Raw genomic sequence first — 13227 nt, 5'->3', positions numbered from 1 at the left:
CCAAAGTAAAAACTGGTCTCCAACATCCGCTTCCCACATTGTCCTCTCCTCAGTCCCATCTGCAAACCTCCCTCTGTCTTCATAGTGAGCACCCTCTCTACACCCCTAAAGGAGAAAACTGTGCCCTGAGGTTCACTGAAAGTTTCAGGACCACTGGTCCTTCTCTAATGCGGAATCAATTTTCTAGGCCTGAGATAGCAGATCGACTTAGCTCATATGCCAATCCCAATTACGAAGCTGTGGCTGCCTCAGGGCTTTCTGGAGAAGGGTTCAGAGAGCTTGCCGAGGCTCCGTGGGAAGAGTGCCATGATTGATTAGTGATGTCTGCATGTGTCATGATCTGACATCTAGACCCTGGTTGTTCAGTTATGTGGGCTTGAGGCTGACATTGTCAGAGTCTGTCCATATATTTTTTTTTCTTTTTTTTTTTTTGTTTTACAGCCACCTTGCCATGCTAAGCTACTTGGAAGTATGAGACACTATCCCAAGAAATCAGACTGGTGAGGAGAATGATACTGACTGGAATCAAGAAAAGTTATTACTTGATAAGGCCAAAGGGGCCCAGAAATAGAGATAATTGTGAAAAAACCCTCACCCTGGCTCATCCATAGACAAGAAGTGACATAAACAGAACAAATTCCACATCACTCAGACTTGAGAAGATTTTTAGAATGAAAAAGCTTTCAAGTTAAGCCAGGTTAATTGGCCCAAACAATTCAACATGAATTGAAAATTCATGAAGCTTAGAAAGGGAAGTGACATCTTCACATTCCCAGCATTTTCAAACTCACCGGCTCATCTCAAAAAGGAACCTATCAGCCTTGGCCATCCGATCCAGTTCGTGTTTATGTTCCTCCAATAGGTCAATGTCACTTTTTTCAGGAACAAATTTCAAGAGCTGAAAAGTACACACGAATATTAAAACTGAGGTTTATCACTTAAATCCATGTTTTTCACCCTTTCAGTTAATTTGTCCCAAGATAAAATGTTAACTCTTGTTGAATGTATAAGCTCTGCTCACAGGTTAAGATACAATAGAAATGATTAAATATTTTCATTTTTACTTGGAAGTAGTTAAATGGGTATAAGATTCATTCCTGGCACCTTTCTATTCTCTACTGCCTCTCAAATCAGAATTGTGGGAGTTCTCTACTGGAACCTCTTTTTCACAGACCACTAGAAGGACCTTAGAGAGTCAATGCTCTCATCAGAATATGATACAACTGAGGTCCAGGGAGAGTAAGCCACTCACCCAGGATTACAAAGCAAGTTTGGGGAGTGATTAGAAATAGAACCTAGGTCTCTTGACTCCCAGCTCTATGCCTTTTTCTGTTACATCATGCTGGAATGAATAATTCCATTTGTAGTTTCCATTCCATTTTCTTATTTTTCTGGTTTATCTAATTCAATCTTTTTTTTTTCCCCTTCCATGCAGAGCTGGGTGAGAGGAACACAGTGGGATTTGATGTTTTTAATTTCGTATTTTATTTTGAAGGAAGAAATGAGCATGGGATGTGGAAGAAATAGTAATAATATTTAAAACTGAAACAGTGCTTCTGTACATGTCTGATTTCCTTTCAAGGTACACATGTTTTGGATGTATATGCAAGACCTGTGGACTCATGCTATTTTCTAGATCAAATGCCCTTAACTTTTTTTTTTTTTAAACATTGACCTTCTTGACTTTGAGGCTCTCCCCAGAATTTGATGCTGGAATTAGATGATCCATTTAGTAGGTTTTCAAATGTTTGTTGGATTTAACTGAGGGACCTCAGAAAAGGCAGTTAGTCTGGGTGTCATCAGCAGAGAGAGGGAATTGGAATTACAGGCAGGTGTTGTGTGAGGCTGGAATACATTCCAGGCAGAGTGTATACTATGTGCCGGGGCCTGGAACGGGCAGCACAGCACTTATGCAGGTGGAAGGGCAGTGGTAACATCAGTGGGAGAGGGCAGGGCAGGGTAGGCAAAAGCAGGGAGTAGCAAGGCCTTATAAGAAGTTCTGTCTTTACTTTGAGGGCACTGGGACATACCTTAAAAATCTCATGTAGGAGAGTGAGTTTACATTTTTTAAAAAAATCGCCGTGCTTGCAGGATGGAAAAAGAATTAGAAGAGATTAAAAATGATTAGATAGTGGTATAGTAAGTAATCTAGGTGAGAGATGATGGTGGCCTGGATAGGGTGGAGCTAGTGGACAGATTCTAGAGCTATTTATGAGACTAAAATGGAACTGGCTTGACTTGATGGATTGTGGTATATGAGAGAGGAAGAGTCAAAGATGACGCCTGGACTTCTGGCTTTGGCAACAACGTAACAGGGAACATGAATTGAAGGAAGAGAAGGCTGGAGGTAGGGTGGGCCGGGATGGGGAGGAGAAGGTGAGTTTAATGTTCAAAATGTTTGCATGGAAGCAAGTAATGATTTCTAGTAGGCAGTTGGACAAATGGGTCTGAAGCCCTAGGAAGATGTGTTTGGAAGCTGAAGCATGGCATTGGTTTTAACAGGTAGGTTACTGAAGGCACAGGTGTCAGTGAGATTAGAAGAGGTGCCATCAAGAGAAAAAAAGCAGGGCTGAAGAGAACCAGCATTCAAGGGGCCAGGACAAGAAAAGGAAAAACCTTTAAAAGGAGGCCAAGGAGATGCAGCCAGAGAGGCCTGCGTGGCTCACAGGGCCATGGGAAGACAGCATTTCAGCATGCAGCCATGGGTGCCAACACCCCCAAGAAACTAAGAAAAATGAGGGCCCCGTAGTGTCCCCTGGCTCTGGCAACAGGGAAGTTGCAAGTGCCCCTGAGAAGAGCTCTAGGGAGGGGAGGAGGACAGTGCAGCAGAGTGGGTAGAAAGTGAGCGTGGATGGCTTTCAAGACTCTGGCTGCGTCAGAGAGAAGACAGTAGCTAGATGGGGATGTGGAGTCTTGAGAGGGGCATGTGCATAAGACTGTGTGTGTGTAAGGGGCGTGTGCATGAGGGTGTGCATGCAGGGGTGTATGCACACTGTGTGTAGGTGTGTGTGTGTGGGGTGTGTATGTGTGGTATATGTGTGCAGATGCTGTATGTAGGGGTGTGTTTATGTGCTAAAGGCTGACACTTGAATGAGCTAAGAGTAGAGAGGGCGAGGTTGCAGATCTAGAGAAGGGGGCAGTCAATCCAGCTGGGGTCCTGACTAGAAGAAAGGAATGGGGTCAGAGCGAAGGGAAGAGACATCCCCTCCATCCTAATGGGACGGAAGTGGGGGAAGACAGAAGTAGATGCCAGGGAGTTCATAGGTCTGGGGGCCTGATAGCTTCTAGGCATTTCTGTTCCTGAGTTCAAACGGTGACACTGTTCAGGATGTATCTTGTTCTTTCTCAGTGCAGGGAAGTAAGGGAGGAAGGCAAGAAGAAGGGAAGAAAAAGAGAGAGGAAAGCATCACCCCAGCCTCCCTCAGCTTGGATTTTTACCCATTGGGCAAGGAAACTGAGTTCTAGCCTCAAGGATCCTTTCACTACTTTGCTCAGTCCCCTCTCTCCCTGCAAACTTGTGCGGAGCCCACTTGTCCCCTGTTCAGAATAACACAGTCACTACATCTCTTTTGTTACCTAAAAGTGCACAGTAGGAGCCACACTAAAAACTCAGTCCCCTCTCAAAGGAGAGTTGTGTAAAGGACTGTGCGTGGGTAGTTTTAAGAGAGGATCAGGAGTCAGGCAAATATCTGGGAATAAGGATAAAGATATGTGTTCCGAGAAAGAAGAGCGTATAGCTCTCTCTCATCTGAGATCAGAGCTCAGCAGCTGCAAGCAGCAAGAGAGGAAGGGATGAAAGCAGCCACCAGGCACATCCTAAATTGGAGTAAGGAAATGCTGGCATCAACACTTGTCTGGGAAGAGTGTTGTATAGAGGAAACGGAAGTAAAGAACAAATAGTAAAATGGGGAGGAAAAGAAAGAGCGTGGGAGATGACCAGAGAGCAAGACACACACAGAATTATCAGGACAGGCCAGGTCAAAAAATATCCTACTTGTCCAGATTCTGCTTCAGTAGACTGGTTTTATTTCTTGCATTTATTTGAAGTACACTCTATTTGCACTGTAGGCCCTTTTGGCAAGATTTTGAAATCCTTTCCCTCAAGGAGGAATTTTGCTGGATGCAATTCCACAGTAAACAGATCTTGTGGAATTTTAAAACATACAACCTTGTCAATAGGAGCTGAAGGCAGGAGGACTAAAGTGGCTTTACACATAGTCCTTCACTTTGGGTTAGCACATTGGGTGCAGCAACTCGAAGGCAGGGTCACCTGGGAGGGGCAGAGCACTGCCTAGACCTCCACTGTCCCAGAGCAAAGACTCTGTGTGACTGGTCTACAGCAAGGGAGGGAAGGGTATGTGAAGGAGCTAGAAAATGCTCTCAAAATAAATTTTGGGTTCAGGAGATACTTTTAAACCGTTCATACACAGAGAACCCCAAGAGACTTGAGAACATAATCATTAACTATTTTGATAATTAAATAAAACCTTTAAAGGACAGCATGAAGAGTTTTTCCATGGCAAATGTGAGGGATTTCCCCCAGTACTATTCCAGCCACAGAGGTTGCAGGGACGGGGCTGGTCCATTAGGGAGTGACTCTGCAAACATCATTCCTCCCTGCATGGTGTCTGAGACCTTCGAGGACATCAGTGAGAACCATGGAAAACACACTTGCAAATAGACAGGCACTCTACCCAGAGCAACTTCACCACTCAGGATTACTGTTAGCAACACAAAATACCCTTATTCTCTGCTCTTGGAGCTGGGCACACCTACAGATGCAACCTGGAGTTCAGTCTAGAATCATAGTTGCTTGTGCCCACAGCTGACCTTAGGTAGACCTGGCTCTAACAAACGTGGACTTATTGACCAAAACCACTCAAAATGTGAGCCCATCCCCAAAACAATGAGACAGAAGGATGGAACGATCTTATAGCATTCGGAGACTATCACCACAGAGCACAGAAAAGTTAAGGCCCAGACCAAGGGGCAGGGGGCAGAGACAGGTGAAAATCCCTAGAATATGTGCGAGATCAACAACATTGTTATTTGGGGACAACTAGACAAAGATGCCAAACAGCCCATGATCCCGTTGGAGAGGCTACAAAGAAATGCTATAGAAATACTGGCTGCTTGGTCATGGATAATAAAAATTATATCAAGATACCATGGGCAAAGATGTATACTGACTGGGTGTAAATCCCATTCTTGCTACCCCTGGCATTTAAATTTACTGCTATTTATGACACAAGAGGGTGCTGTACAATGTACGGAGGTTAAGACTTAGCCCCAAGACATTTACAACCTGTCTTGTGACATGTATGTGTATTTAGATACAGATGACAGTGTTAGGGGTTTAAAGGTCATTTTCATGGTTGTGGGTCTGGTGACCAAGACACAAATTATATTTAGAGTTTAGTAATGAATCAGTTTTTGTAGTATGGTTTGCAATCTCACAGTGCTAGTGAGATTCTCGATATTCCTGTGAAACACAGATTTTCTTCTAGAGCTAGATTTATATGATTTACTGAGGTATAATGACTTAATTGCAGCTTGAGGGATGCTGTGGGTCCCAGGCATTTGACAAACTTGATCTTCTTTCTCACCCATCAGTTTGGGAGGCAATGAGAGAATAAGGTCATTAAGTTTCCTAACAGAGTCACATGGGAACTTGGTTCAGCCTCAATTCATAGATGAGGAAATGATCCACTAGCAACAACCGGATGTTCTCAACATCCCTCTCCCTGTTGATGGTCGCTTTTCACTTCTGCTCTCAGATACATCTGGTAGCTCACCTGTTCCAACATGTCCTTGGGCAGATCTTCCTGTTCATCCATTGTTAGAATTGCCCGTTTGATTTCATCATTGGATAATTTCAACCTGGAGAAAGAATATTGTGTTATTAACCATATTGGTTTGAGTATTAAAATTTAACATAATTCACTTTGCTACCCCAGCTGCTGATTTTCAAGTACTTTTTTCTCAAAATCTCTCAGTGAAAGCTTATTTCCTGACAATATTGCACCTAAAAATAGGACTTTAAAACTGCTTTAACATTCTTTCAGGGCTTTGTAATGCTCTGCTGACACAGAGGACAAAGCTGCTATGTTCTATGATTTAGTTTCCTTAAGCAAGGGATTGGAAGATTAGAATTAGGGAAAATACCCATACACAATTGTTTTCTTTCACATTTAGGATCCATGAATTGCAGGCGGGAGGACAGAATTAAGTTTCTGACCTGTTTATACGTCAGGAGTGTTTAAAGTTTGCTATCAAGTAAAGAATGGATTTTGAGAAGTTTATAAACTACATGTTATTGTTAAAAAGTTGAGCAACAGATAACATGCAAAGTAAAATCTGCAAGTACTTCATAGTTAAGGCTTTTTTTTAATAGATGGAGAAACTGGGGCCCAGAATGGCCAAGTGATTTGTCCAAGGTCAAACATAAAAAACGACAGTAACCACAAACCCACGACTCTTGATTGCTAATCTCAAACTCTTTATACAAATATTCCTTATCTAGTTAATGTCTCATAGGGAAGGATTTAAGCAAAAATACAAATCTGTTTTCTCTTTTTCTGTCTACCACCAACATATATGATTTACTAATTTAATCAGGAATATGTGTCTTGATTGTCAGAACAACAAAGTATTGACTGTAAAATATAAAATACAATGTTAAAATGTATTTTTATTAGATATAACAATAGTCTTACCCAGGGGAAAAAATCTTGATCACATTATTAGCTGCAACAAGAGACTCACTCCTTTGTTTAATTTGTAAGCATTAGACCCAGACTTTTCCTTTTCTTTGATGGAAATGGGGTCTCACTATGCTGCCCAGGTTGGTCTTGAATTCCTGGCCTCAAGTAATCCTCCCACCTTAGCCTCCCAAAGTGCTGGGATTACAGGCGTGAGTCACCATGCCTGGTCTAGACTTATTTTTAAAATCTTACTTCCTTACAACCTATAACTAATGTGGCATATTAACATGACTTGATTTGTTCTTTTAGTCTATGCTCTTGAAAAAGCATCACATTTAAGACTGGAGATAAAGATGTAAACACACAAATATAGAGCAAGCTGTACACATGTCACATGCAACTTTTGAAGTAGGGGCTTTGGTGTAAGACAGGCTGGGCCCCAGTCCTGTCTCCGATACTTCCTGGTCAGTGTGACTAGAGCAAAAAATTTTTTATAAAGCCTTAGTTTCCTCATCTGTAAAACAAGGATAGTAATAACTACATAACTGCATCCCTCCAGGCCACCCCCCCAAAAAAAGGGATTGTGTTTGTATGTGTGCACATGAGGATTAAGCAAATGAATGCATGTAAAGTGCTTAGCAAAGTTCCTGGCCATAGAAAGAACACAATAAACTATATGTACGTTCTGCAAGGCAGACTTTTTTATACTAGAAAAACAAAGTAGCAGTACCTGTGTATCCTTAATGGTCATATGCAGCTAAGAACCCATTAAACAGTGCTTAGTATGGTAATTATGATCACTTTCCAAAGCACTGTCATACCCACTATTTCACCAGTGTTTCCTCTCTGTGTATGACACCCATGAGGCCTGGGAGTACTAAGAAGGAAATAGAAGATGAGGTCCTTATTTTAACAATGATTACAGTCATTGGGAGAACCAGATGATACGCTGAAATCCTCAAGACACAAAGGTGTGTAAAGCACACACTCACCCACGGGCTTGCAGATGAAGATGAGGGCTGAACAACTGAAAGCGCGCACTCAAAGGCAGCAAAGAAGAGAAGCCGCAGGTGAAGCTGGATGAGGCACCCCACCAAGGATGCCTCTGGCTTGTCTTTTTCTCTAGATTTGGGACCTGATTATGTTAAAACCATCCACCTTGCTATTTAAACTGAATGTTATTTCATGTGCCATTAAGTAGGGAAGAGAAGGAAAAAATTTGGGAATCCTACTGTACTAATACCATTCTCTTCTATTTCATGTTCTCAAACCCAAATAAAGCATCTAGGCAAAATGCAAAATTGTTTAAGCTGACAAATAAGGCCCGTTCTATCACCTTATGTGAGCTGTGTTGCCATTATAACCCCTACGCCGTTACAGCAGCCCTTGTCCTGGCAGACTTCTTCAGATGGTTTTCGTCATTCTTGGGACAATCATTGCCTCATGAACATGTTCCCAGAATATCGTGTTAGAAAATTCCCCCTACTTAAATGGAACAATTTAGCTAAGTTGGCATGGGTAAAGTATACAACAGGGAAAAACCGACTCGCAGCATCAGAGCCTCAACTGGGTAGCCTTAGACTCCAGGACACTAGAGGCCCTTGAGTCAATTTAAGTCCAAACACCATTGTGTGGCCATGCAAGGCCAAGGAACAGTAACAATAGGGAGGGCTGAAACTGCCACTAATGAAAACCAACTGGCTGTGAAAACATCTATAATCACGAGGAGAGCTCTGCTTGTAAGAAAAAAAAATAAATTAGTTCTGTGTCCTTTTCACACCGAGTTGAAGAAACCATTTTATGGTGTAGTTCTGCTGAGTCCTTCTGTTTTGCATTTAAAAGAAAAGGAGTTGAAAATCAGAGCGAGAACAATACTTGAAGTATCAGATTTGCATTTCATTAGCTCCCCATATGGAGCACAGAACTTCTTGCTTTTGAAATTGTATATATTTATGCTCCTCAACCCCCAGAGGCTGTCTGGACTAAACACTAGCTCTAATTCAAAACAATTTTGGTTTCTCTTAATGTGGCCCACAAAGAGACTGGAGACTTTAATGGCTAGCACTTAAGAAAATCTACCTGTCAACATAATGCCATGCACGCGTCCTGTTGGATCAAAGAAACCCTACCTTAAGGGAAAGGGGAGAAAGGTACCCCGCCCTCAGGGATGGTTCTATAGGTTGCAGAGTTCTTAGTATCATCTGTCTTCCACAGAATCAGTCTCTAATCTCTGTAATTAATTGCTTTTAAAGCTTGGCAGTGTTCTGAAGTGCCAGAGGGTGGCAACTTTTGAGATATCTACTCCAACTTTCTTTACAAGGCAGGAAACAAACCAGCCATCTTAAAACAGTATTCAAAACTCCAGGTTGCTCTACTCAAGTATTTCAAAAATTTGCCAAGAGAATTGGAACATCCAGGCGTAATTAAAATAAGTTAAGGATGGATGGCTAGATCAGCCTTAGCTCTGCTTCAGTGGATTTAGGCCAAATCCCCCTACTTTAGAGTAGCTTTTTGTGGTTTACTACACCCAGGCTGCTGTGCTAAGTGAGCATCTGGAAAAAAAGAACGGCAGAACACTTCATAAAATTGTGTTTTAGGTGGGTTCATTTTGCAATATAAACCTGCTTCCAAGTTTCTGTCTCCCCCGCTGCCACCCCCAGGCCTTTGGCAGCGAGGTCTGTTTTAGGGAATAAAACAGAGTAAATTTTAAATTGCTACATGTCACCCATGCACACATACCAGTAGAAAAGCTGCTTATTCCCTGAGGACCTGAGGAACGTCTCTAAGACGTGCCCATTCTACTCTCTTCCCATGAAAGGTACGGTCCCTGGTGCCCTGGAGCTCCCCATTCAAATGCACACCTTTTAGGCCATCTCTTTCTGAGAGCTTCGAATGATTTGGTCACTCATGCTGCAAATATCCTACTCACTCAGGCATGGGGAGTGCTGGCACCTCCTCCCTGCCTTGGCCTCTTTCCAACTGCCTGCTTGGCTCCAGAGAAAGCTGTGGCAGGTGCCCCTGACCAAAAGGTCCACTGACATTTGTAAAATATGAAGAAGACCTTTAAGGTATAATCTTAAATACTGTGAACACAAGCGTTCATTAAAATACAGCCCATGGAATATGCCACAGGCTTTCACTGTGGTGAACTTTGGTGTAATGATGGCATTGCCAGGAAATAAATCCTAGACAGCAAGATAAGAAATAGAGAAGTTCACCAGTCTCTGGGAATGAAATAATCAGGAAAGAAAGATAGTAAGTGTGAGAAGGTAGGAAATGCTGACATAGAAACATTCCTATTCATTGTCCCCAAGCATAAAATCAGCCTTCAAGGGCTTCTTCATCTCTCTCCAGGCTGTCATTAGTCATCAGGTCTCACCTGGACAACAGAGGCCCTTATCTGATGGCTGCCCTGGTCCAGCTGTTAACCCCTTCTAACCTGTCCTGCGAAACCAAAAGACCAAACTAAAAAAACCTTATTAAACAAACACACAGTGTCCTCCTACTGAACAAACGGCACCAGTTCTGATCCCATGGATACATAAATAGGTCACTGACTGGGCAGCTCCCATGCAGGCACCCTTCCCGGGGCTGCACACATCCTAGGAGGAATTCTCACAAGCCGCTGCAGGGTTGCTACCCTAATGATCTTCATTTTACAGACGAGGAGGTTATGATGTGATTCTGGGCTGACTCATGCCCTTATAAATGCACAATGCCTGAATTTCGGGCTCTCCTGCCTGGTTTCATTCAATCCAATTGATAATTTTCTGCCGGGATTGCAGGGCTCTCTTTACTAACTGTGCTTATGTCCCTCCCACATCTTTGCTGCTGCACGCCTCCTTGACACCACCTTCCCGGCCCCTCCTCTTGTCATATAACAGTCCTTGCCTTTGAGGCCTACTTTCTACAATAAGTCCTGCTGGTGCCCCTCCTACATGGCCGGGCTCCATGTCCTTCAGTCAGACCAGTGTAAGCCCTGAACTGCACACAAATCTTCTCACAGGTGTCATTTTTCTTCTCCAATTAGCCATGTGCTTTCAAAGGCAGCAATGTTATCTTAACTTTTGGTACGTCCTATGGCACTCAGCACAGTGCTGGGCAAAAAAATGCTCCAAAGTGGTGACTAAGAGAAAAAGTATTGAACACGTTTTCCTACTTCTTTCTCCTTTTATGTCCCCAGCTCCTTTTGTGCATAGTAATAAATTGCCAACAAAAAAGGAAGAATGAAAAGTAAACTGCTGATTGGTTAAAAAACTAAATAAAACACAAATTATAATTAAATCTGCTTAATTTTTTCACTTTTACCACAACATTTAACATGTCATTCTGTGCTTTCCTGATGAGAGAGTAAAACAACTGACCAGTGAGCACAAAAGTACGGGGCACTGAATCATCCATGGGAGAGAGGGCTTCAGATCCTTATCAATGCAGCCCAATGGCCAGCAGGTCAAACGGGACTCAAAATTACTTTGTCACACACACTTTTAAATTGTGCTCACTGTAATAAACTTATACACTAAACTGGATTTTAATTGATAATCTGACAGATACGAGGCCAGTTCTTAAAACTGTCTTAAGAGAGTTTAGATACATTCAAGTTCTAAGTCACCTCAAAAGTGTCAGGGCCTAGGGCAACAAGGGAATGTACATACCACAAATATGAACTAATTCCCTCAATAACAGAATGGGAAATTTGCCAGAAAGAGATGTAACCTTATCTATATCTAGTGTAATTACCCTGGTTGGTACTTAGTACTACTGAATAATCTGTCAATAAGGAACGAGGTCACAGTTTTTACTCCAAAGGCATTTCAACACTATAGAAATTCTGTGACAGCTCCTTTCACCAAGTGTTTTAAAGCATTCATCTGGATGGCACAAGCATAAAATATAGAGAGAAATTCCAGGGTGTAAAAAAAACTCCACAACTTTCCCCAAGTTAATTTAATTTTGCTACTAGGAATACTACTTATAAAAAGGTAACAAAATAAATTGTTTACACTGTACAGCAGTCTTCCCTTATTGGAGGGGAATATGTTCCATGACCCCCAGTGGATGCCTGAAACTGTGGACAGTATTGATCCTTACATAGACTATGTTTTTCTATACATACATACCTAGGGTAAAGTTTAATTTATAAATCAGGCACAGTGAGAGATCAACAATAACTAAAAATAAAATAGAACAATTAAAACAATATATTGTAATAAAAGTTATGTGAATGCAGTTTACCTCCAAATATCTTGTTGTACTGGACCGTGAGTAACTGAAAACGCAGAAAGTGAAACTGTGGATAAGGGGGGGACTACTGTAGAAGAAAAATAAGTAGACCTTCAAGTTATTTTAAGTGGTGGCTTCCTGAGGCAGATAGATATTTTATCTAACCTGAGCATAGTTCATGGAACAAAAGTCAGAATAAACACAGGGTATGGCCATTTACACAGCTTTCAGCCAGAGGCAGAAATAAAATGTTAACAGGATGGTTCAGGTTACCTTACTAGTTGCATTACAATTCAAAGATCTCACTAAGGTTAAATTTCTCTTCATTAAAAGAAACATTTGCTCCCTGAAGTAATACATATCTGGCTAAGAATCAACTTCCATGAAAACCAAGCACTAGCTCTTTGTGTTAAAAGAAATTCATTCTAAGAGCATCTAAATAATAAGGACTACTACTTTCCCTCTCTTCATAGTCCCTGAAAAAGAAGTCACCTTATACCAGCCTCAATGCATATACAACATTCCTTCCAGAATGTAACTTATCTTTAAAGCCCCAAACTCGGGATTCTTTACATCTTCACTCACTCCATAAGCATTAGGTGTCTTTGCCTAATATGAAAGTTCCTTTTACAGAAAAGAAGAAACTAGATACAGAAAAGCTATTTGAAATGCCCAGAAAAACCTGACAACATTGCCTGAAGCTGCAATCAGATTCCAGGCTCCCAAATTTCCTTTCTTCTTTTCAAGTTCCAAGGCTGTGATGGTTCACTAATTATGAGAAAGATTTCTGAACAGGGCTGAACTGGATAAATTAGCATTTCACGGAGGTTTGAGATTTACAGATCCTTTTAGCTATAAAAATGCTCAAAAAGCACATGAAATCATATAACCTTGAAATGAAAAAAGGTGACATTAGAAAGCAAAATAAAACAAAGAGCCTTCATCTGTTGGTCCTGATTCTGTGACAATGCTACTAAATGACCAAAATATCTCTAAGGCCAAGAAGTGTAAATAAAAGTCAAGTCGATGTTACAGGCTTTCTGGGAAGAAAAGATTGACTCAGGGTGTTCTGCCTTTACATTTAGAGGTCTGTGGAAATTAAACTTTGAGAAAGAAGGCATCCAGCTCTGATATGTTCCACTAGGGAAAGTAAGCACCAAGAGCTGTTCTCATTTTAACAGAAGGGGATCCAAAGAACTGTACCTCAGCAGAGTACAATTAAAACAAAATCACTAACATGTGGTTTTGAGCCACAGAATGGAAATGTTGGTCCTACTAGAAATGTTTATTCAACATCAAC

At 41.6% G+C, this 13227-nt stretch overlaps 1 protein-coding gene across 4 annotated transcripts in view; it reads right to left on the bottom strand.

Annotated features, from left to right (window-relative positions):
* DAAM1 (dishevelled associated activator of morphogenesis 1) overlaps positions 1-13227 on the bottom strand; it is a 186064-nt gene that overhangs the window by 17921 nt on the left and 154916 nt on the right. For all 4 annotated transcript variants that reach the window (XM_004055236.5, XM_004055237.5, XM_055361926.2 and 1 more), the window contains 2 exons: positions 5796-5880; positions 792-898 (listed from right to left, as the gene is read on the bottom strand). In XM_004055236.5, the coding sequence (XP_004055284.4) occupies positions 792-898; positions 5796-5880 (192 nt within the window). The remainder of the gene's footprint in view (positions 1-791; positions 899-5795; positions 5881-13227) is intronic.

The sequence above is a fragment of the Gorilla gorilla genome, chromosome 15, assembly GCF_029281585.2.
Source record: "Gorilla gorilla gorilla isolate KB3781 chromosome 15, NHGRI_mGorGor1-v2.1_pri, whole genome shotgun sequence".
Taxonomy (NCBI): domain Eukaryota; kingdom Metazoa; phylum Chordata; class Mammalia; order Primates; family Hominidae; genus Gorilla; species Gorilla gorilla.
The sequence above is the reverse complement of the archived record's forward strand: the minus strand, read 5'-3'. Positions and strand labels throughout refer to the sequence as shown.